General features: G+C 40.8%; 1 protein-coding gene across 1 annotated transcript; it reads left to right on the plus strand.

The window, feature by feature from the left end:
* The first annotated feature begins 43 nt into the window (after nt 1–43).
* LOC139444830 (phospholipid-transporting ATPase ABCA3-like) lies at nt 44–26,708 on the plus strand. Its single transcript, XM_071225809.1, has 19 exons — nt 44–620; nt 2,140–2,370; nt 6,489–6,739; nt 7,333–7,570; nt 9,190–9,363; nt 9,727–9,908; nt 10,701–10,829; nt 11,231–11,360; nt 11,977–12,131; nt 12,526–12,681; nt 12,821–13,031; nt 13,265–13,514; nt 13,806–13,942; nt 14,222–15,229; nt 16,000–16,215; nt 17,417–17,898; nt 19,156–19,343; nt 25,522–25,692; nt 25,812–26,708. Exons 1-19 carry the CDS (start codon nt 290–292, stop codon nt 26,260–26,262), a joined length of 5,091 nt encoding a protein of 1,696 aa, XP_071081910.1. The 5' UTR covers nt 44–289; the 3' UTR covers nt 26,263–26,708.
* Nucleotides 26,709–27,180: the final 472 nt, after the last annotated feature.

Genomic DNA, 27,180 nt, shown 5'->3' on the forward strand with positions numbered 1-27,180 from the left:
TAGTGCCGGCATCCCCTGCGTTCCAAGGATATGGATCATACCATTTGTCCTGTATGAAATGTAACACTGTACGTGAGCGGGTGTGTTGCATGGAGGCAAGAGCCAACGTACACCCATCGCTGTGAAAACTTCCTTCCACCAGTTCCGGCTTTCCAAACATCGTTACCGTGGCCATTCAACGGCAGCTGCCCGTTGTATGAAAATATGGCGCCATACATAGCATCTCTCCTTACTCAATGAATGACATGACATTTTAACTTCGACACCAGGAAGCAGCAGGCAAAACAACATGGCTTTCTGTTTCCAACTGAGACTGCTGTTGTGGAAGAATTCCCTTCTACAACGAAGGAAGATCTGTGTGACCGTTTTTGAGATCATTGGACCTCTTTTGTTGGGATTAATCATTTTTGGTCTAAGATTCATTTTGCCTGTTATAAATGTTTCCGCTAGTGTATATCACCATGACAATCTGGGCCGAGTTCTCAGTTGGTATTCACGTAATGATGCAAAGGTGGTGTTGTATACACCCAACAGTACACTCATCAGTGGATTAATTTCTGGTGTGAATGACACAATGAGCAGCCTGTCCTCAAACCCACGCTCTCGTTTTGCTCGTCCACGTGAGTAGGCCCATAATCTTATGTTTTCAGTGCAGTATATTTCATGTGTTCATTTGAATAAATATCTAATGTTTTAAAACTGAACACACAACTATTCTGGAATGCTTATAGATGGATGAGATTGTATGGCAGTAATGACAAGGGCTACCTATGGAATGGCAGGAATTACAGTGGCTATGGAATGGCAGTAATTAAAGGGGCTATGGAATGGGAGTAATTAAAGGGGCTATGGAATGGCAGTAATTACAGGGGCTATGGAATGGCAGTAATTACAGGGGCTATGGAATGGCAGTAATTAAAGGGGCTATGGAATGGCAGTAATTAAAGGGGCTATGGAATGGCAGTAATTACAGGGGCTATGGAATGGCAGTAATTACAGGGGCTATGGAATGGCAGTAATTAAAGGGGCTATGGAATGGCAGTAATTACAGGGGCTATGGAATTGCAGTAATTACAGGGGCTATGGAATGGCAGTAATTACAGGGGCTATGGAATGGCAGTAATTACAGGGACTATGGAATGGCAGTAATTACAGGGGCTGTGGAATGGCAGTAATTAAAGGGGCTATGGAATGGCAGTAATTAAAGGGGCTATGGAATGGCAGTAATTACAGGGGCTATTAGTCTGTCTTGCAGACCCTACTACAAATATATGTCAAATACAGCCCATGCAAGTCTATAATGTTGGGCAAGTCTACATCACTGCAGTATTATATTTTCATTAAGATAACTGAACAACTGTTTGTTTCTGTACGATATATTCATTTCAGAGACTAGATGTTAGTCGAAGGGGCTATGGAATGGCAGTAATTGCAGGGGCTATGGAATGGCAGTAGTTACAGGGGCTATAGTTTCAAATGTGTATCCCACTGAAGCGAGAGATTTTGACGGAATAGGTTGTACAGCCCGTACAGTCGTACAGTACTGTTGTTCGGAGTGCCTTGTGTTGACATTCTCAGAAAAATTCCTACTTTCACTTTCGCGATACTGTTAGCGTAAGCTCTATTTGGTTGGACAAAAGGTTGTTCTCGCGTGGCCTGAAGTGGGATGTCATTAGAGCTATGTGTAGCGGTAGCGTGCAATAAGATATGATTTTAATAAGATTTTCATTTGAATAAACATTGATTTTTCATTTGAATAATTTTTAAAACAACATGTCCCAAAGGACATGCTTATTTAAAGCTATTAGCCTGAATTCTTTCAGGAAAAACACCATGCAATAATGTTATTTTTGTGGCTGGCAATTTCTTATTTTTTTACACAGTCTGAAGCATAATTATTGTTTTCAATAGTTTTTGGTGACAATTTTTTTTTTTCGATAAAATCCCAGCCCCACTTCTCATTTCTCATGTAAAGTTAGGAAAACGTCGACATACATAAACACCTTAACGAATACCTACTTTCATAATTATATTGTTGTATCTGATTGAGTCTGACTGATTTAGTACGTCGGTACCCCTTTCAATACTGCTTTAGAGACTGCCAATGATATGAACGTTTTGCCATTCATCTTTGTACAGCTTCCTTCAAAGGATTTTCCTCTCGAAAGGACATGTTGGAATACTTCAGCTTCAACTCTGAGCACATTCCCTTTGCTGTTGAGTTTGAGAACGTGGCAATGACAGACACGGTCCTACCCATCAAGCTGCGATGTGCAATACGTCCCACAGTTCAACGTAATTCAGAATGGCACACAACGGAGACCTCTCCCTTTGTCAATACTGGCACATCACGAAACAGCTACGATCCGTGTGAGTAGATTCATTCGTTCATTCATTCATTCATTCATTCATTCATTCATTCATTCATTCACGCAAAGTACAAATTGTGAGTAAAAATAAGTATTGATAGTGTAAAAATATTTATGAATTTGAGCCTTAATTCACCCTTAAAGCGCCAACCAGGTTCAAAAGTCGTCAATTTTGACGTTATGTATACTGAATGTTGTATTGTTGCATGTCACTTAACAGTAGTATCTAAACATCTCAGAACTCACTGACGCAACATGGCAGAGCATGACACAACTTGTCATGACATACACAGATACAATCTGATTCAGTTAAATTTGAGGTTCATGACGTGTACACCATGAACACAGCATGCAGCAAATAACCCGATATATAGCCCATCAGAAGTATATAACCCGATATACAGCCCAGCAGCAGTATTTAACCCGATATATAGCCAAACAGCTGTATACAACCCGATATACAGCCCATCAGCAGTATATAACCCGATATACAGTCTATCAGCAGTATATAACCCGATATACAGTCTATCAGCAGTATATAACCCGATATACAGCCCATCAGCAGTATATAACCCGATACATAGCCCAGCAGCAGTAAATAACCCGACATACAGCCCATCAGAAGTATATAACCCGATATACAGCCCAGCAGCAGTATATAACCCGATATACAACACATCAGGAGTATATAACCCGATATACAGCCCATCAGCAGTATATAACCCGATATGCAGCCCATCAGCAGTATATAACCCGATATACGGCCTATCAGCAGTATATAACCCGATATACAGCCCATCAGCAGTATATAACCCGATATACAGCCCATCAGCAGTATATAACCCGATATACAACCCATCAGGAGTATATTTAAGAATTGACCTTCACTGTGTGTGAGTTCATTGGAGCATGAACCTTCATAGAGTGAGGGCCAAACTGTATGAACGTCGGAGCTTGCGACCACACACTCACCTAGAATTACACACTCATGTCACCATCTGACGACAGACTGTTGCACCACACACTCACCTAGAATTACACACTCGTTTAACCATCTAACGATTTACTGTTGCACCACCCACTCACCTAGAATTACACACTCGTGTAACATCTGACGATTTACTGTTGCACCACACACTCACCTAGAATTACACACTCATGTAACCATCTGACCACTTCCTGTTACACCACACACTCACCTAGAATTACACACTCGTGTAACCATCTGACGACTTACTGTTGCACCACACACTCACCTAGAATTACACACTCTTGTAACCATCTGACGATTTGCTGTTGCACCACACACTCACCTAGAATTACACACTCGTGTAACAATTTGACCACTTCCTGTTGCACCACACACTCACCTAGAATTACACACTCGTGTAACCATCTGACGACTTACTGTTGCACCACACACTCACCTAGAATTACACACTCGTGAAACCATCTGACGATTTGCTGTTGCACCACACACTCACCTAGAATTACACACTCGTGTAACCATCTGACGACAGACTGTTGCACCACACACTCACCTAGAATTACACACTCGTGTAACCATCTGACGACAGACTGTTGCACCACACACTCACCTAGAATTACACACTCATGTAGCATCTGACGACAGACTGTTGCACCACACACTCACCTAGAATTACACACTCGTGAAACCATCTGACGATTTGCTGTTGCACCACAAACTCACCTAGAATTACACACTCGTGTAACCATCTGCCGACAGACTGTTGCACCACACACTCACCTAGAATTACACACTCATGTAGCATCTGACGACAGACTGTTGCACCACACACTCACCTAGAATTACACACTCGTGAAACCATCTGACGATTTGCTGTTGCACCACAAACTCACCTAGAATTACACGCTCTTGTAACATCTGACGATTTACTGTTGCACCACACACTCACCTAGAATTACACACTCGTGAAACATCTGACGACAGACTGTTGCACCACACACTCACCTAGAATTACACACTCGTGAAACCATCTGACGACAGACTGTTGCACCACACACTCACCTAGAATTACACACTCGTGTAACCATCTGACGACAGACTGTTGCACCAAACACTCACCTAGAATTACACACTCGTGTAACCATCTGACCACTTCCTGTTGCACCACACACTCACCTAGAATTACACACTCGTTTAACCATCTGACGACAGACTGTTGCACCACACACTCACCTAGAATTACACACTCGTGTAACCATCTGACGACAGACTGTTGCACCACACACTCACCTAGAATTACACACTCGTGTAACCATCTGACGACAGACTGTTGCACCAAACACTCACCTAGAATTACACACTCGTGTAACCATCTGCCGACAGATTGTTGCACCACACACTCACCTAGAATTACACACTCATGTAGCATCTGACGATTTACTGTTGCACCACACATTCACTTAGAATTACACACTCGTGTAACCATCTGACGACAGACTGTTGCACCACACACTCATCTAGAATTACACACTCGTGTAACCATCTGACGACTTACTGTTGCACCACCCACTCACCTAGAATTACACACTCGTGTAACATCTGACGATTTACTGTTGCACCACACACTCACCTAGAATTACACACTCATGTAACCATCTGACCACTTCCTGTTACACCACACACTCACCTAGAATTACACACTCGTGTAACCATCTGACGACTTACTGTTGCACCACACACTCACCTAGAATTACACACTCTTGTAACCATCTGACGATTTGCTGTTGCACCACACACTCACCTAGAATTACACACTCGTGTAACAATTTGACCACTTCCTGTTGCACCACACACTCACCTAGAATTACACACTCGTGTAACCATCTGACGACTTACTGTTGCACCACACACTCACCTAGAATTACACACTCGTGAAACCATCTGACGATTTGCTGTTGCACCACACACTCACCTAGAATTACACACTCGTGTAACCATCTGACGACAGACTGTTGCACCACACACTCACCTAGAATTACACACTCGTGTAACCATCTGACGACAGACTGTTGCACCACACACTCACCTAGAATTACACACTCATGTAGCATCTGACGACAGACTGTTGCACCACACACTCACCTAGAATTACACACTCGTGAAACCATCTGACGATTTGCTGTTGCACCACAAACTCACCTAGAATTACACACTCGTGTAACCATCTGCCGACAGACTGTTGCACCACACACTCACCTAGAATTACACACTCATGTAGCATCTGACGACAGACTGTTGCACCACACACTCACCTAGAATTACACACTCGTGAAACCATCTGACGATTTGCTGTTGCACCACAAACTCACCTAGAATTACACGCTCTTGTAACATCTGACGATTTACTGTTGCACCACACACTCACCTAGAATTACACACTCGTGAAACATCTGACGACAGACTGTTGCACCACACACTCACCTAGAATTACACACTCGTGAAACCATCTGACAACAGACTGTTGCACCACACACTCACCTAGAATTACACACTCGTGTAACCATCTGACGACAGACTGTTGCACCAAACACTCACCTAGAATTACACACTCGTGTAACCATCTGACCACTTCCTGTTGCACCACACACTCACCTAGAATTACACACTCGTTTAACCATCTGACGACAGACTGTTGCACCACACACTCACCTAGAATTACACACTCGTGTAACCATCTGACGACAGACTGTTGCACCACACACTCACCTAGAATTACACACTCGTGTAACCATCTGACGACAGACTGTTGCACCAAACACTCACCTAGAATTACACACTCGTGTAACCATCTGCCGACAGATTGTTGCACCACACACTCACCTAGAATTACACACTCATGTAGCATCTGACGATTTACTGTTGCACCACACATTCACTTAGAATTACACACTCGTGTAACCATCTGACGACAGACTGTTGCACCACACACTCATCTAGAATTACACACTCGTGTAACCATCTGACGACTTACTGTTGCACCACCCACTCACTTAGAATTACACACTCTTGTAACATTCGACGATTTCCTGTTGCACACGTGCAAACTGTCATACTTCAACCTCTGTTTTCAGCCTATGAGAAGTTTTTGATACTTCAACGCCTTGTATATGAGGCCGTCATCACATATTTCAGTCCAAACGCAACTGATATAGTCAATGAACTGAAGATTCAAATGCTGCGAATGCCATACCCGCCCTACATCATTGACGCCATAAACGTGCTGCTGCAGTACATGTTTCCGGTGTTACTGATGCTGAGTTTCATGCTGATGGCCATCCAGACAACGAAGGGGGTTGTTTACGAGAAGGAAAGAAAACTGAAAGTTAGTTCCTGTCTCTTTTTTAGAGCGATATCCACGATTAAAACGAGAAAGCTTTTAGAATGATGGTTACCGTCGCAATAGCTTAAATGCTGCAGTGACACAATGTCTCTGATTTAAGGGAATCAATAGAAAAATGACATTTCCCATTTATCATCGTGATTGGTTCGATGGTGTCGTCGCCATTTAATCATAAGAGATGCTTAATCACGTAGGTTCCGGTATTTTTCCATCACGACAAACCTGAGTTCATGGTCTGATATGGTTTGTAAACAATCAAAACCAGGACATGTGACAAAAGCGTTTCAGACTCGAACGCTTCAAAAAGATACCTTTAACACTGACAAGGTAGTGCGCGATTTCAAAGTCAGCGGATCGAGAGCCTGTCATGTCTAGTCCTGTCCAACTTGTTGAGAGATGGACTGTAAAGTCACTGGCACTAGTTTGATGATCTTTCACGCGTTTATCATAATTCGAACATTCATAGTATCCATATATGTCTACCCAGGAATATAAGAAGCTGATGGGTCTTCAACCATTAGACTGGCCAACCGCCTATTTGTAAGTTAAGACTTGATCCATTTCTTACTCCGCAGGAGTCCATGAAGCTGATGGGTCTGAGTGCTGCAGCCCACTGGACGTCTTGGTTTCTGACCAGCTTTATATATGTGTTGGTAATCATGGCGCTGTACACTATGCTGTGTGGAATTGATGCAAGTGGAAATGGAGCTGTCCTGGCCAAATCAGATCCCTCCCTGTTCTTCGTATTCCTCCTCTGTTACGGCGTCTCCATCATCTCCTACTGCTTCATGATCAGCGTCTTCACTCAAAGGGGTAAATATGTGACAATAATTACAGGTTGTAGCCACGTCATGGCACATTACCCGAACCCGGCTAGCAATCATTCTCCAATCCATAGAGCGGAAGGTCCGGGGTTCGATCCCCGGCCGCGTCATACCAAAAGACGTTAAAAGATGGTACTTGTTGTTACCCTGTCTGGCGCTCGGCATTAAAGGGCTCAGACAAAGACTGGTCGGCCCGGAGTCAGCATACTGTGTCTGAGTGGGGTATCCATGTTAAACTGCGGCATGATATCTCGGTGTGCTAGCACTATAAATCGGCATTAGTCTGGACTAGTACAAGCAGCCACACACACACGTGCATGCACGTCGCTATATAAGCGCAATAATCTTGGACGCGACGTTAAACCCAATTTCACCTCACCTCACCTATCAATCATTCAAGTAAACATATCGTCTTCGTATAACAGCAGCTGATACATGTTCCTGACATAATTACAGACAGTATAGGAGCCACACAAAGTACGATTGTGAACGACAAATAGTGTCGAAACATGCTTTATACTTTATATATAAAAGTGTTGGAATCCCTGTTATATGGTCATTAAATGCCATTTATTTAAGGTTTAGATCACTAATCATGCAGTAAGTGTTAAAACATGTTAACTCCTACATCGTATTACTGTCAAATGATCAAAATTTGCATTTGTGATTACCCGGTATGAATAAATATTGTTTATTATACAAAATATGCCACTTCCAGGAATTAGCAACCTTAGGATTAGTTATCCCGGGCATTGATACCGAGTGTCCAAAATTTTAGGGCATTCATGTTGCAGATGACAAAATTCAAGCAATGATAATCCTTACAAAAAATGTCCGCGGCAAGAAATAATGAGAACAATAGCCGACCTGGAATCATAATCCTAGTCGTTATATATATGGATATTGTAAATATATATCCCCCAAATCTGAGAATATTCATAATCAGTCTCGGTTATCAACTGAAAACGCTAAAACGTGGTGAAGATTATATGAATGAATCGCACAAAACTGGTAATGGCACCAGGTGCGTGTGAAAAGAGTAATCATGTCCTACTCTACCACCATAACCCGTCACTTACATCGCCACAGGAAACAATGTCCCAGGTCAATAGTTGCAAGGTTCCTACTTGAGGAGTATGAGTACTTTAACGTCAATTTAGTCATCTGGCTTACTAACTAAGACAACGACGAAAAGTGTGTTATCTTTGCAATACACAACCCATTTGACGTTTATTAGAATAAAACATAACTTGACTTCAAATAAATTTGAAATATTTGATTTACCAACAATTGCAACATTACGCTTCAAAAGAACACGTTTAAAAAAGTGGCAAGCACTATGTCCAGTACTTTCTTTTTATTTCAAGGGGGCAGGGGTGGCCCAGTCGTCCAAGGCACCGCAATTCGCTGTGCAGAAACCTATGATTATGTTTCTAGGTTTGTCAGCACCATACCCGTACTCGTGGGTTTCACCGAAGTGGTAAACGTCTGAGGACAGCATCACTTCGGGCTTTCCTCCCACATTAAGCTGACACGCCGCGATATAACTGGAATAATGTTAAAGCGGCGTTAAACCCAGCTCACTCAATCACTTTCTTTATATTTCAGCAAACGTCGGAGCAGCAGTCAGCGGGATCGTGTTCTTCATATCCTACTGCCCGTACTTCTACCTGCAGATCTTGTACCACAGAATGCCAAGATCAGCAAAACTAGCTTCCTGTCTCTTGTTTAATGTGGGAATGGCATTTGGTGCCAATGTCATATCACTCTATGAAGGAGCTGGTACTATATATATATCGTTTTACTCAAGTTACAGTATCAATCTATTGCTATAATATACCTATTTAGAGTTAAACATCCGCAAATATGTATTAATAAAGGAATTTGTGTTTGTACAGGGGAACACTGTACTTCACTCTGTATGTGTTTGTGACAGATGACCCCTTTTTCACCCAAACCCGGTATCATTACTGTTTAATAGTGATTAATAAACACATGCTCATGATATAGTTCGATTCGTAGAACAAACTCTGCGTTTCGCAGGTATTTCTTATGTTTGTCACGCTTATTTATTGAATTTCCACTATTTATTGAAATATGAGAATGGGAGAGGCCCTGTTGATGTTATCTTGTCACATCTTATAGGTTCTGGCGTGCAGTGGTCTAATTTTCACGAGCCTGCTACTATTGATGACAACTTCTCCCTGCTGGACTCCATGTTGATGTTGCTAGGCGACACGGCAATCCACCTCCTCATCACCTGGTATTTGGACAATGTCTGGCCAGGGGAGTTTGGTGTACCGAAACCATTCTATTTCCCTTTCACTGTGAGTGTACATCTAGTTCATGTCTGTGTCAGGTCGTCCTTATTCATGTTACATACGTACATGTAATTGTTTATTCATTTTTACTTTCCAAAATATATGATTCATCTCTTGTGCACACATAGCTACATTCCTTCTTCTAAATCGGTAAACTGTCACACAGTGTTCATGTAACACGTTTCTTGATATAATTAAACAAATAAATAAATAAACAAATTAATTACTTAATTAATTAATTAATTAATTAATCAATAAATAAATAAATAAATTGTCTCAGAAAAACCCTGAAAAAGATAATTTATGCTTTAGACTAGAAAGAAAGATATTGTCAGTCACAAAAATACATTGTTGCAAGATACTAAGGCTCATAGTTTTAATAGAAGAATATATTTGGTTTGGCATATCTAATTATAATAAAACATCTCCCCCTCCCACACCCTTCTTCCCTCCCCCTGATGTGGAAGACAGAAAACGAAGTTAGACTTATTCTATTTCATTGGTAAATATTTGGAGAATAGAGCCTTACATCATCAATTCGAGATACAACTTTTCGGCAGTTCGAACGGGGAATATAAGAAATTTAGGTCTGAGCCAATCAAAATATGACATTCAAATAAGATGTTTCAAAGCAACGTGTGAGATAGTTCTTTGTGAATTCACAAGTGTCAGCACATGATGGCGCCTGCGGATATGAATAAAATTTTGTAACGTATATTCCGGGAATCGTTTTCATTTATAATTTTCAATGACATCATACTGTTCAGTGAAACTACTTTTTTACTCTTTCTTCAACAGAGGGATTACTGGTGTGGCACTAAACAGACAAAAATGGATTATGTACGCGTTCAACAGAGTGATGAGAGGCACTTTGAGGTGGAGCCAAGTGGCATGACAACCGGGATATCTATCCAAAATCTGAAAAAGGTATATTTAGGACAAGCATCAGCTAATGTAGGCGAGTTGCGAGTGATGCCTGTGGGACAATCAGCATGTCAGTCCGCCAGTAATGTTTTCGTTTTCGTTTCATATTAAAATTACGATCAAACTTTCGTCGAAAATACGCATCAGGCATGTCATCTTAGTGGTAAAAGTCGAGCATTTTGCAACGCGGGAGTTTCTGATTTCTTACATGTTGGCATATTCATGGAGTCAAATAGGGCGTAACCAAAAGCTGAAAGTTTTGGTTAAAGACCACTGTTTTAACATGAGCATTTTTTCCGTATAAGGAAAAGACGAAAAACCAAAACAAATCAGGCCAGGAATATTGTCTAGCGAACAATATATATTGGGGTTACTGATGACAAGTAGATATTTTTGTCTCGAAGGTTTTCGGCTCCGGGTCTAAGAAGAAGGTAGCTGTGGATGGGATGAGTCTCAACATGTTCGAGGGTCAGATCTCTGTTCTCCTGGGTCACAACGGTGCAGGAAAAACTACAACCATGTCTGTTCTTACGGGTATATATAAAACGTCAATGCAAGAGAATAACCAGTCTGGATTAACCGCCGAAACAGATTCCAGTTTTCTTGAAAATAAGTTAAACATTGATCGATATATATCGTTCTTTCCTATCAATATTGAGTAATCTTTAAACTTAATTCTATTCATCTGGTCTTAGATCCTTTAGTATTTATAAGGCAACGAACAAACACTTACCGTTTTATGCTAACCGTGTGAGTGGCGGGTACTGCCAGGGAGTTTCAGTGATCCATTCATATTTCAGTGATCCATTCATATGATCTTCATCACTATTTTTCCTTTTACGCCCAGTGGAATCAGTTTCGGCAGATGGTCGAGACTCGTTGTTCTCTGGCGTTACAGTAACTGATCATAGCTTTCGTATTATTAATGAAGACCAATATTGTAACATCCTGGTTGGTCAACAGTAACAGTAACTCTCTAGTTTACTCTAACAAACAATAGCATTGGACTTTCCCACTTTGGATGTTTTTTTTATCAACCCAAACCATTACCATGTGGTATTCACCTTCGATGTTAAGCACAATCACATGGTGCATCTTTGTTTCATTACGAGACGGAGAAACAGTGAGAGCCTTTGGTTGAATTTTCAAGGTTTCATCCCTGCATCTGGAGGGACCGCCATTGTGAACGGTTACGACATCAACAACGACATCCATAGTGTCCGGCAGAGTCTAGGTCTCTGTCCTCAACACAACATCCTGTTTGACAGTTTGACTGTCCAGGAACATCTGGAGTTCTTTGCGAGAGTAAGTATCTTTTCTGTATATTGAGCTACATCCTGAACTTGATGTGTAGAAATTGGTGGTTTCATTTATAATGTATGAATACATTCATTATTTTAGTTGAACAAAAGATACTCAGTGATCCCTGTACGGGTTTGAATTTGAAAACAATAGGCTAACCTGTTTCCTTGACTTCCTTAAGTTTTCTTGTCACAATACTGGACAAAATTCTAAATTGAAGAATACCACAAATACATTTATTCCCATATCACTTAGAAGACACGGTGGTGAAAAGAAGATAAGTTCTATGTCATCGATTCAAAATTATCCTTACATTTAGGATCTATAAAAATGTAGTCTTGGCTATTTTTTTCTTATGTACCAATTGAATTGCTTCAGAATGAAATATTTCTCATAGCTAAAAGGTTGTCCAAGCAGCAGTGTCGAATCTGAAGTTACCACCACAATTAATGAAGTTGGCTTGAGTCTAAAGAGATTAACCCAGTCTCAGCATCTATCAGGAGGACAGAAGAGGAAGCTTTCTGTAGGCATTGCTTTGATTGGAGGCTCGAAGGTATGAAGTCAATATATATGTCATTTCATACAAAGGTGATGTCCAAAGAAAAATATGGTTATATTTAACACTTTAGCACTATACCATGATAGATTTATGATAAAAATAGTACTAGGTCTGATCAGAAAATACATTGCAGATCGTTATCCTAGACGAGCCTACCTCTGGCATGGATCCTGCAGCCAGGAGACAGACATGGGACATCCTTCAGAGGAACAGACAGGGCCGGACCATGCTGCTGACCACTCACTTCATGGACGAAGCAGACGTTCTGGGTGACCGCATCGCCATCATGACAGAAGGGGTGGTCAAGTGCTGTGGGACATCATACTTTCTGAAGAAACTCTATGGCATGTGTTGTTCCAAATAAGTCATACATATATTGAGCACAACATTGTCCACGTTTTCATCACAGCTAATGCAGAATGGGAAAAACAATCTGAAAATGTGTCAGTATTTAAGAAGCAACTGCTGCACAGGTTATATATTTAAGTCAAAGTTCTTCTCACTTTTGAATGATGTACATGTTTCCCCATGCCTGAGTAAAAGGCCGATATCTCTAACGTTAAGTTCATCGTTTCAGGAGCTGGCTACCACCTCGTGGTGGTGAAGGAACCCACCTGTCAGGTGGCATCAGTGACGGCAGTTGTCCAGCAACACGTCCCTACAGCAGTCATGGAAAGTGAGATCAATGCTGAACTCTCCTACCTGCTGCCTGATGACCAGTCAGCCAACTTTGCTGCTCTCTTCACGGAGATTGAAACCCAGAGGGAGAAGCTTGGCATATCCAGTTTTGGCGCAAGTGCAACCACTATGGAGGAAGTGTTCCTCAAGTAAGATGCGTCACTAACAATTTCAGTGTAAAAGTCAAGCTATAGAAAGGTACATGTGATTACAGTCACTACTAATCGATAGATGGCATATGACACATTCCTTAATGCGTCCAACTTAAACAAAAAACTTAAACTAGTACCGATAAAGTTTGTTTGTTTGTTGTTTAACGCTGCACTCAGCAATATTCCAGCTATATGACGGCGGCTAGTAAATTAAAGATTATGGTCAGTTAGATTACACAAATAAGTTTTGTTAAATATAACTATTTGTTCTAATTATGTTTTGTTTAGGGCGGGTAAAGATTTGAACGATGACGCGCATGATTGCAAACAAGCTGGATCTTTGGACAATTTGGCACCTGCTGGAACAAGTGTATGGAGAAACAGCAGCTACGAACTGCAGGACAGAGAAACCCCTAATATATTAGGTTCATACCTGCCTGTTATTTGCATGTTATCCCTACCTACGTATTGTGCAACTTATCATATAAAACAATTTATGTTGAAGACTTATAAATTTAGAGGTTATGTCAGAAGGACAAGTTTTGTGGTATCTTCTTCAATCTGCATGCTTTAACAAAAAAGAATAAAACATAAATCAAATTTAAACAATTTAGATTTAAGAAGTGTTCAAAACACTTCTCAATGACACAAATAGAGAAAATTTCATCATGTTCCTGAATCACACCAAACTTTTATATTTCCAGCATTTAATCAGGGTTTCACCAAAAATACAGGTCTAGGTTTGGAACTGTCTCGCTTTACTGGACTTTTTGTAAAGAAGGCTCTTCACACTTGGAGAAACAAAACAATCACCATTGTCCAGCTTCTGTTACCAGTGGCTTTTACCATTGCTTCTCTGGCTGTCAGCCTGGTAGAACCAGGAAAGGTGGCTCTTGAGGCCCCACTGACTCTTGACTTGGCACCCTTCAAAGGAACATTTGTAACTAACATAGATGGAGGTGGTCCCGGACAGCTACCAGAAGCATTTGCCTTTTCATACAGTGCACAGTTTACAGGAACTGTTAACAAAGTTGAGAGAGTGGATTTGTTGCGGTATCATAATGTATCCAACTTTTTCTTGTCAAGAGCAAAAGATCTTGGTGTTGGTGGATACAACAGGAAAATGATCATTGGAGCACAGTTCAAATCTAGCAAAGAAGCAGTTGGCATTTATAATGGACAACCATACCACAGTGAGCCCATGGCTTTGTCTTTCATGATGAATGCAATCCTCAAACATTTTACATCTGAGGATCATTCCATTACCACAATCAACAGCCCGCTTCCATATCAGGGGAAAACGTCAAAGGGACACTCGGTATTCTCCATACTATTCCTCGGCTTTTCTGTGGCGTTTTGTCTCCTGTTTGGCATGGCTTTCCTTACTTCATCCTTCGTGTACTTCCTCATCAAGGAGAGGCAGGTGGGCGCCAAACATCTTCAGACTGTCAGTGGAGTTGGACCATTTGTCTTCTGGTTGTCCAACCTGGCCTGGGACTACATCAACTACCTGATTCCATCCCTGTTGCTGCTGATTGTGTTTGCAGGATTCCAGTCGCCAGCATATACAGAAGATGGGAGATTAGGCATCGTGTTCCTCATCCTGCTTGTGTATGGTTTGGCAGTTCTGCCCTTCATGTATGCTCTTCAGTATATGTTCAAGTCCCCTCCAACCGGGATGGTTGTCATCATCATCTTGAATATCATCACAGGTAACGTATTTTCAAATGTACTGAACTGACAAATGATGAGAAAAGATATTTACCCTATTTTGTGATTTTGAAAAGGTTCGTAGTGTTAAGTTTAAGATGATGGTTGTCATCGTCATCTTAACTATCATTTCAGGTGCAGTATTTAAGTCTTGGACATCCTGATTATCATCGGACCCGTGAAGATACGGGATAGAATAGGTCTTCAGCAACCCATGCTTGCGTAAAGGCCAACTATGCTTGTCGTAAGAGGCGACTAACGGGATCGAGTGGTTGGGCTCGCTGACTTGGCTGATGCATGTCATCGTATCCCGATTGTGTGGATCGATGGTCCTGATGATAATCACTGGATTGTCTGGTCCAGACTCGATTATTTACATGTCGCCATCTTATAGCTGGAATATTGCGGCGTTAAACAACGAACAAATCAGTATCATCCGCGCGGTAGCCCGGTGGTTAAAGTGTTCGCCTTTCATGCGGAAGGCCTCGTTTCTATTTACCACATGTGTATAGTGTGTGTAAAACACATTTCTGTGAAATTGCTGCAATATTCCCAAAAGCGGTGTAAAACCCAACTCACTCACTCACTTAATATCATCACTGGTGCAGTAATGTAGATTTTAGAAGTACACACGAATTTCATTACGATCAATATTCCTCTTTTAGGTTAAACTATTGTCATCTGATTTTGATTCTATGAGCCTTAATTGCATGTGTGTTTTTAGGGAAGAGGTTATCTTGTAATTACAAAAATACTCTTTTTTCCCATTAAGGAATGATAAGTATCTTGACTGTGTTCATGCTGACCGCAACTGGAGAGGAAAGAGAGGCTGAGATCACAGACTGGGTGTTTTTGCTTGTTTTCCCCCACTACAACTTCGGCAAGTCATTCATGAACATGCACAGCAATTATTTGTACCTTGACAAGTGTCGTCAGCTAAACTACACTTTACGTTGTGCAAGTTCTTCGAGCAACCCATGCTGTAAAGGTTGGTTTCATTTTTTTTTCATTTTTTTGTACCCGGTATTGTGTTATTTTTGTTTCTTAACGCCGCACTCAGCAATATCCCAGCTATGTGACGGCGGTCTGTAAATAATCGAGTCTGGACCAGACAATACAGTGATTGACATCATGAGCATCGTTCCACGAAATTGGGATACGATGACATGCATCAACAAAGTCGATGAGCCTGACCACACGATCCCTCTTACCACAAAACATAGTCGCCATTTACGGCAATCTTGGGTCTCTGAAGACCTATTCAAACTAGAATCTTCACGGGTGGTTTCATTTGTGGATCCGGTGAAATAATAGCATGAATTTGGAATGTCGAAGGGAATGAGGGAGCTTCTGCCCTTTTAGTAATATGGCACGCCGTGGATATGTACTGAATTCGCCATCTCTCATGATCAATATTTCATTCTAAATATAGTACGTATAGGGTTAATGTTCTTCTCTAATGACCTATATTTCGAAGCACATTTTCATTTATCTGAATACCTTTGGTTTTACTCATGATCAGACCTCTGATACAAACTAAAAACTATATAAAATATTTATTCAACTAAGCGTCCTGCTATTATGCATTCGTGACCAACTCGTGTTATTCCGGGACAAGCCGAATAGCGACTCGTGCTCCTCTCGTGTCTAAATTCACGACTGGGTTCCGTCAAAGCGCAAGCGGGCACAGGTATAACTCGTTGCGTTATGATTCACGTATATTTCCCCCATATATAACAGTATTCCATATGTTATTTATAACACATCGGGATATATCACTGTATCTTTAATATAGTTTTACATGCAAGACATTTGCAAAATAAACAATTATTGTTGAGGGATTCTTTGACCGAGGTACGAAGTCATACGCGCATTCCGATTGGTTTGTTGTATTTTCGCACATCACATTCATCGATAGGGGGACGAAACGGAAAACGGGACAGGTTACGGAAAAGGGCGAGTGGTGACGAATGGCTATTATGCAGTGATACTTCGATCGTCTGGACCAATTTATTCCGGAAGTCCCGTTTTCCCGATGTCTTTGTTGGAAGCGTCTATGCATGGTTCTATGATTGAAGTGGCATTACACTTACCAATATTCGTTGATTCAGAAATTAATTGCTACGGGTGATGTTGAAACTTACAAGGTTTCACTATCTATAATAAATGCTCGTTTTGCTTGGCTGCAGATACATGTGGACGTCACTGTTTCCCATTAAATGAAAATTTCCTGGTTTGGGACTTTCCTGGAGTGGGTCGCCATTTGTTCTTCATGCTGTTCCAAGCCGTGTTGTACATGTCTTTGACACTGTTCATTGAGTACCAGGTGCCACAGCGAATTTGGTATGCCTTCAGACCACAGGAAACAGAAGTACCACAACCTGTTGTCGTCGATGGAGATGTGTTAGCTGAAAGACAACGTATAGAAGCATTCGCCAAAGATCTGGATAACACAGACGCACTTGTCCTAAAAGAGCTATATAAACGTTACGGAGATTTCGTTGCTGTTGATCATCTGAGTGTGGGCATACCTGAGAAGGAGTGTTTTGGTCTCCTTGGTCAAAACGGTGCAGGAAAGACAACAACTTTTAAGATGATAACTGGCGATGTGATGCTGACACGTGGAAATGTTTTCTTGCAGTCGTACGACATCAAGAATCACACGCAAAAGGTATGTGTCAACGTCTTTGCATAGTACATTTAATATTGAAAAGAGTTGTTTTTAGGCGATTTCGGTTTCACGCTACTTTGAACAGTATTTCAGTTATATCACAGCGTGTCAGCATAATGCAAGCAAGTGATGCAGGTCACAGACGTTTACGGCGAGTATCGCTATGGTTATCATCATGGCGAACATGGAATACGATCTACAACCATAGGGTCCTGCAACACATAAGGGACGTAACTCTGAAGAGGGTGATAAAGATACTACTGAAACTTCACCCTCATTACTCTCAACTTAATATTAACTAGTTTCATTTATTCTGAGGGGCGGTCGGGTAGCCTAGTGGGTAAAGCGTTCGCTCGTCACGTCAAAGACCCGGGTTCGATTCCCGACATGGGTACAATGCGTGAAGCCCATTTCTGGTGTCCCCCGCCGTGATATTGCTGGAATATTGCTAAAAGCGGCGTTAAACCATACTCACTCACTTACCCATTTATTCTGTAATACTGATGCAAGGTATGTAAGAGGATCTGTACTGCTAACACAAAGGGTATTCCTCTTCGTAATCGTTGCATTATGTCCCCTAAAGAGTTTGCAGAAACAATGAAGTGATAGAAAGGCCAACATTGCGCATACGATATTGTTAGTTTAATACATATTGAATATGAACAAGCCTCTGTTGACATAACCATTTCTGAAATTAATCACCACAGGTGCAGGAGAACATGGGCTACTGTCCCCAGTTTGATGCTCTGACTGACCAGATGCCACGTACTTTTAATTTTGTGCCTATGTACACTGATGAATGTTGTCATGTAAACCCAGGTTTATTGCATTTTGTGATATATATATGTGTGTGTGTGTGTGCGTGCATGCGTGCGTGCGTGCGTGAGTGCGTGAGTGCGTGTTTATCATCCAAAACTGGCTCCCACAGGAAATATCGCTTGGGCGTGACAATGAATGAAATTGATGAATGAAAGATGACGGCATTGGTTACCATGTCGTCACAATCAAATGACATCTCATACGGCTCTGCTACTGAAGCTGTTGGCAGTATTTTTTACACTTGAAACACTGCTAATTACTGTCTACAAACTGAATAGGTTGGAAGAATGATGTTGGATGGTCAAAAAAATCTCATGTGACGCTCTGTGTACAAGAATTGCCATTGCCACAAAGGATAAAGGAGTTCTTATCCATAAAAAAAGTGTCATGTATGTATCATTATTAATAGATTATTGAGTAGCACGTCATTTACTACAGGTGCAGGAGAACATGGGCTACTGTCCCCAGTTTGATGCTCTGATTGACCAGATGACAGGACTTGAGACTCTCACCATGTACGCCAGACTCAAGGGAGTGCCGGAGAGCTGCATCAAAGGCGTCTGTGACAACCTGCTGGATATCATGATGCTCAGGCAATATTCAGACAAGCCAACATCGGAGTACAGGTGAGGAATTTTCACACTTGTTATTTAAGAATTGACTTCAATATGTTTTGCTTTTATGGAGGTGCAAACGTAAAAGGAGGTGTGCTTACTGATAGATAGTTGGATTGTCTTTATTTCCTCCAGTATTGAAGATATATTATATAAGACAGATACATGAATATAAATGAAAACTGGAAGTAGTTAAATGTCATAGTGAAGGGGGTATGAACAAATGCTGCCACTGGTTAAAATAAACGGAAACATGAACGGCCATTCAATGTGGGTCATGCATTTGGGGTACCCAAGATTCATCCATTCGTCACCACTCGCCCCTTTCCGTAACCTACAAGAAGACTCGTCCCCCTATCGATGAATGTTACGTATGTGCGAAAATACGACAAACCAATCAGAATGCGCGTATGATTTAAAGTTCCTCGTCAAAGAATCCCTCAGAAATATTTTTTGATTTTACATGTCTTGCATCTTATATTGCATCTGAAAAATATATAATATATGGGGAAATAATATGTGAACCATTACGCAACGAGTTGACAATTGTTTTAGGTATGCCCGTTTGCGCTAAGACGGAACCCGGTCGCAAAAATGGCCATGAGGGGGGCACGTGTCGCTATTCAATATGTCCCGGAATGAGTTGATCACGATTGAAGATTCATCATGCATCAGTGCAGTACAAAATCGCACCGTGCGATTTTATTAAGGCCTTCGGATATTTACACCAAATATGGCTGTAAATAGTGATATGGCGTGGGTCTCTCCATAGTCCGCCACTGGGGAAACGTTGTTTGAAGTTATAAACGTTTTTTGCAATCTAACCCTAGATCGAATCATCCGTAAAATCTTTGATTGGATTAATAACTGGACAACAAGACGAAAACGGAATTTAAATTTCAAAATACGTAATAAGCTCAGAGATCTTGGTTTAGAGCATTTTATCCCCCCCTGAAAAAAATTACTAGTGCCACGTGGGATATTTGATAGATTTAAAACGGACTGGAAACATGCTATTTCACAACCACAAATAGCTTCGAGTAAGCGAGGTCATAAGTAAGATTGTATTGTATCTTTAAACATGAAAACTCTAAAGATGCCTTTGCTAGGCGCCCTATGCCCCGATCACATGGGAGTGAACTTTTTAAATTTAGAAGTTGAACAGCCCCAATAAAGATCAAGCTTGGCCGATACTGTAGTAAGTCTGTTGAAGATAGAGTCTGTTTTAACTGTAATAATGTTGTTGAAGATGAATGCCACGTACTTTTAATTTTGCCTATGTACACTGATGAACGTTTGTAACTTTTAGAAGAATGTTGTCATGTAAACCCAGGTTTAATGCATTTTGTGATATATGTGTGTGTGTGTGTGTGTGTGTGTGTGCGTGCGTGCGTGCGTGCGTGCGTGCGTGCGTGCGTGCGTTTATCATCCAAAACTGGCTCCCACAGGAAATATCGCTTGGGCGGGACAATGAATGAAATTGATGAATGAAAGATGACGTCATTGGTTACCATGTCGTCACAATCAAATGACATCTCATACGGCTCTGCTACTGAAGCTGTTGGCAGTATTTTATACACTTGAAACACTGCTAATTACTGTCTACAAACTGAATAGGTTGGAAGAATGATGTTGGATGATCCAAAAAATCTCATGTGACGCTCTGTGCACAAGAATTGCCATTATGCTAAATGAGAGATTTGTGTGTCTTGGGACAGCAAATCTGAAGACCAAATTCGGCCAGGGCCACACACTGGTAGCTAGGATGAAAACAGTTGAATCTCAACCAGGAGCATCAGATGAAAGAGCTCCTGCCCCAACAGAACCGCTGGTGACCTTTATCACATCATCCTATCCCAACACCCACGTGTTCGACGACCATCAGGGCTATGTTCACTTCCAAGTTCCTTACAACGCCGTCAGTCTCGCCCAGGTCTTCACACTGATGGAACAATCCAAGGCGCAGTTCTCTGTCAAGGACTATTCAGTTCACCAAACTACCCTTGAACAAGTGTTCCTCTCATTTACACGATGGCAGATTCCACCAAAGGAGGATAAAACAAGCCTTTGCAAGAGAATATGTTGCTGCTAGCTGCAATTACTGTTGTTGTTGTTGTTGTGCACCTTGCATCGATGACAAGATTCATAATCATGATAATATGTCAAATGTTTATTTAACAATTGACTTCAATATTTCTTTGCGTTTATGAACGTAAAACCCGTTATGCATACTGAGCATGCTGATGCCACAATTGGCTGTGCAGAGTGGCGTCCCTAAGGAATGCCAAAGGCGACGAACCACGAGGCCAACATGCGTTCAGCTTGGCCAACAGAAGCAGAGTGCAGGTTGACCTGGTGAAACTCCAGGCAGGTTCCTAGTTACCATCGGATTATGTTAACAATGGCAAAAAGGGGTTACTGTCGGGGACCATTTCAAGATTCTGTTTTACTTTTTTTCAAAATTGCCTGAAAAGTCATTTTAATAGTATGATATAAAATCTCAATCGATATCATTATAAAGTGTACAACTGATTGAACATATACGATCAAATATCAAATATATCAACACACGTCAAAAGACTCTCGGGTATATATATATTAGAAAATTATACGTTTACATGCTAATAACAATTTATACACGCGAATGTAATCAATGTCACTAACACGATCTGGTTGTAGGTGGTAGTTCAATTAACGCCCGCATGAAGGATTGTCTCCCCTTATTTACACGTTAATAAAGCATAGTAAAGTTCTAACTCTCAGGCACATTGTAGTAATAATTAAATAAGTGGAGTAAGATTGAACACAGTTTTAATTGGCTAGCGCTAGGTTCGTGATCAAAATTTAGCTTATATGGCGGGTTACCGCTTCCACATTATCTAAATGATCACTGAGTTGAATCGTGCGGTTGTGTGGCTGCTTTATTTGTGAACGGTGAAGATTCAGTCTTCTTTTTAATTGAAGTTCTGTCTTTCCGATATACTTTTCATGGCATCCACTACAAATAGTCAAGTAAATAACATTTCTGGTATCAAAAGTCATATTTTGTTATACAGTAAATTTAGTGTCCTTTGTAATTTGGACTGAACAGCCTTCAATTTTATTGCTGTAAGTAAGGCAACCTTTGTCACCGCACCTAGAAACCTGTGGAGTGATGACAACAGAATCACATTTAGAACTTGTCAAAATCCTTCTAAGACTTGTGGGTTGTCTTTGGCTGTTGATAATTCACGGACCTACATTGTTTCAAAAAGAGCAACATTTCATTTAAGAATTGACCTTCACTCTGTGTGAGTTCATTGGAGTATGAACCTTCATAGAGTGAGGGCCAAACTGTATGAACGTCGGGTGAGAAAGGTCTGCAATGAACTACCTCAGTAAGTCAGCCACAATGAGAGCGCGTCGTAATACATTTACATCAAGTACAAGACGTCAAAATGGCCGACACGATAAACGTGACGGGAGGATTTCCGAAGTTGTTAATGAACCTGTGGCGGTTACATTTGTTAGTCATCATTGATCAACTGGCCGATTACTGAAAGGTGATTAAAGGTGCGTCAAACAGACACCAAGGTAAATTCGTAGATTGCTGGAGACGGTCACTGTCAGCCTAGACACTGATCGAGTCGATACTGACGATAGTTTGGATGTGCATTTCTTAGTTTGTTCATTAGGATGGGCCGTAGTGAGGATATTCGTGAACAGTCATGCAGTCAAGCTCTCTTACGTGTCTCAATATATAGTGAAATGCTGAGACCAAGATTAAAGGTTCTAAATGATCAGAAATAATGTTTAAGTATGTTTTCGTGCTAGGGAATTTCAAGGGGTTTCCCCAGGAATGTGGAAGTAGTCCGTCAGTGTTTACGTCATTTCAAGAACACGGTCTCGTGAAAAACGTATGAAAGTCAAATTGTGTCGTTCATACACTTATGAACGTCAATTTCGCGGTCATGTGACCGACCTCTCGTCCAACGGAAAAGCCGTATGTCGTGTAAACGTCAAATTAAAAAAATATTCATAAATACACGCATAAGTTAAATGTAAAGGCGTAAGTTATTTGTCCATTGTCACCTTGGTATTGTGACGTAATAGTTCTCTAAATGTTCTGACGTCACGTAACTATATGTTACTACTTCGTGTCCGTTATTCAGTTATGCCCTGATGAGATTTGTACGCGGTACGAGTTGAAAGCGCTAGCCAATTATATAGAGAATCTCACCCTCGTGTCTTTTGATATCAAATATATCAACACGAGTTGATAAAAGTGGAAAAATTCCGAGGCTTGCCGAGGATCTTTGCCACTTTTATCAACGAGTATTGATATATTTGATGTCAAAAGACACGAGGGTGAGATTTTATTATATACATATGAATGAAATACTGGAATTTATCAGTGACGATAGATCAAGTTATCAGTCACTAGTGACTGATATAAAAAAGGTTCCGGAACTACTTTCTCCTAAATCAAAACATTAAAGAGTTACCCCCCTTTGTTTACGTCAGATGCCGACTGTACTCAGTCTCAACCGCAGGTGCATAACTTCTCTTCAACTGACCACTCGTGAAAATATTAGACTCTCCCCACTTCACTCGATGAGATAAAAGTGGTATTTGAGAAAACACATTTAATATCCTCTATTTTTTTATCATCCAACATCATTCCTCCAACTTTTTCAATTTGTAGACAGTAATTAGCAGTGTCTTCAGTGTAAAAAGTACTGCTAACAGCTTCAGTAGCAGAGCCATTAGTGATGGCATTTGATTGTGACGTCATGGTAACCAGTGATGTCACAATGGTTTGCAAAGCAGTTTTGGATGATAAATCTGTGTTCAATCTTACTCCACTTATCAATTAGTGTAGTGTAGTCTAGTCTAGTCTAGTCTAGTCTAGTCTAGTCTAGTCTAGTCTAGTCTAGTCTAGTCTAGTACAGTACAGTCTAGTACAGTATATTACAGTACATTACATTACATTACATTACATTAATGAAATCTATGTATATAAATATTGAGTTATATGTTACAGTCTCTCTCCATATAGAGTGGCCCTACCTGCTTTATGTTGTATATGTATTATTATTGTATTTTATTGGGGTGAAACTTTAATAAATTATCTGTCTGTCTAAATACACAAAGAATCGCTTGGTTAGCAAATGAAATGCCACGGAATCACTTGCATTTTATATACATGTATACTCTCTGATCTGAGGGAATCGTGTAAACACTTGTCATGCTGAATTAGGATTTTGTTACCCGTCGCCGTTAATGCATTGTATGTCATGAATAATTTGTGAATAATTTAAGGTCTTGAAATGACTACTAGCATCTCCGCTTGAACAACCAAACTGGCATTTATTCGATACCAACAATGAAGACATTAAAACTGTGTATCAAATGCAGATGCTGTTAAGCCAGGCTTGTTATATAGATTGATTAAACTTGATAGAATGTATCGATGTGTGTATTTGTGAATATAATTGTTGTGTGTGGCACTGTCACGGCTTCAAACCAGGCATATTTTTTTTATGTGAAAGGTTATGCCGAACAATTTAATATTTTTTTCAGGACAGCCAGACTGAGGACAAATTATATTTATCGGGAACAGATTTGTTTTTCAAAATATCTAATATTCCTTCCATATTCCATGTATGTGAACTGCCGATATATGTGAAATGGCAATATATGTAATGTACTAAATGTACACATTTAAGTTACACAGCATTTAACACCATCTTACGCTATGCTATGCACTATCTTCACTGAAAATAGGGTCGGAAAAGTATTACTGGTGGCAAGAGCTCGCTCGCCATGTTAAGTACCTGGGTTCGATTCTCCCAACGAACAAAATGTGTGAAACCTTTTCGTTGTGTTACCGCTATTGTTTGAATACTAAGACACATTATATCACTGTCTCACTCTTTGAAAATGCAGGATGTTTCCTATTGACAATTACTTGGATGATGCCACATTGAAGCCAGTAATTAAAGCCATTTCGATGGGCTAATGCCAAACGTGGCATGTCTTTTGTCGCGATAAGGTAAATGTGGAATCATTAAAACGTTTTCGCGTTAATGATTGAATATGTTAACTGTTGGGCTTGCAACAAATTCATGCGCGTCAACTAGCTTGATGACTTCACTTCTCACTTCTCATATTAAGTATTTATCTACCAATTGTGGGGTTATTTTCACAGTGGAGGTAACAAGCGTAAGCTGAGCACCGCCATCGCTCTGGTTGGAGACCCGGCCTTCATCATGCTGGATGAGCCGTCCACAGGGATGGACCCCAAGGCCAGGAGGCAGCTCTGGAACGTCCTGTCAAAGGTCCGGGAGTGCGGCAGGACCCTCGTGCTCACGTCTCACAGGTTAGTATAACTCTTACAGATTGGTGATGGATTTCGAGGTTCATTATATAGTGCCATCAATCCTTAACACAAAATCAAAATCAAAGAACCTACAAGCAACTTGGTTCTTGTTCTTTCAGCATGGAAGAATGTGACGCTCTTTGTACAAGAATTGCCATCATGGTGAATGGAAGATTCGTGTGTCTTGGAACACCACAACATTTGAAGACCAAATTCGGCCAGGGCTACACACTGATAGCTAGGATGAAAACAGTTGAATCTCAACCAGGAGTATCAGATGAAAGAGCTCCTGCCCCCACCGAACCGCTGGTGAACTTTATCACATCATCCTATCCCAACACCCACGTGTTCGACGACCATCAGGGCTATGTTCACTTCCAAGTCCCTTACAGTGCCGTCCGTCTCGCCCAGGTCTTCACACTGATGGAACAATCCAAGGTGCAGTTCTCTGTCGAGGACTATTCAGTTCACCAAACTACCCTTGAACAAGTGTTCCTCTCATTTACACGGTGGCAGATTCCACCAAAGGAGGATAAAACAAGCCTTTGCAAGAGAATATGTTGCTGCTAGCTGCAATTACTGTTGTTGTGCACCGTGCATCGATGACAAGATTCATAATCATGATAATATGTCAAATGTTTATTTAACAATTGACTTTAATATTTCTTTGCGTTTATGACGTAAAACCCGTTATGCATACTGAGCCATGCTGATGCCACAATTGGCTGTGCAGAGTAGCATCCCCTAGGTATGCCAAAGGCAACGAACCACGAGGCCAACATGCGTTCAGCTTGGGTCAACACCAGCAGAGTGCAAACTGACCTGGTGAAACTCCAGGCAGGTTCCTAGTTACCATCGGATTATGGCAAAAAGGGGTTACTGTCGGGGACCATTTCAAGATTTTTTTTACCTTTTTCAAAATTGCCTGTAAAGTAATCTTAAAAGTAAAATAAAAAATATAAACTCTCAATCGATATCATTATAACGTGTACAACTGATTAAACATATACCAACATGAAAGTCAGTGCAGTAATAAACACATGTTTGTTGACCTGGGACCTGTTGAAGAACCGGCGTCTGTTAGAGACAAAACCAGTATATTTCTTCACAAAGGTTTGGCTCTATTCGTTATATGGTTTCACTAGGTAAGCAAATGGGCGTCTGAATACATACGGGCTCACCACCAGAAGGTTTATTGTTGAAAAAAAAGAGGAGGAAATAGAGAAGTAAGGATAAGAGTTTATGGATGAACACCTTCTTTATTACAATTAAGAGCGACGTTTCGGTGTAGGCTCTAACACCGTTAAAACACAGAGAAGACCTATAATTTCCTTTCGGATTTCACAGCAACGTTGGACAATATTATCTCTTTCTCGGAAAACTGATTTTTATGTAGGTTTTTTGGGAATATTACATGTCTTATAAATCAATTGTACAAATATGTTGTAGGTTAGGTCTTAGATCATCAGATATATGATCATTAAGCTG

This window comes from Haliotis cracherodii, unplaced genomic scaffold, assembly GCF_022045235.1.
Source record: "Haliotis cracherodii isolate W230 unplaced genomic scaffold, xgHalCrac1.p SCAF_6, whole genome shotgun sequence".
Classification (NCBI taxonomy): Eukaryota; Metazoa; Mollusca; class Gastropoda; order Lepetellida; family Haliotidae; genus Haliotis; species Haliotis cracherodii.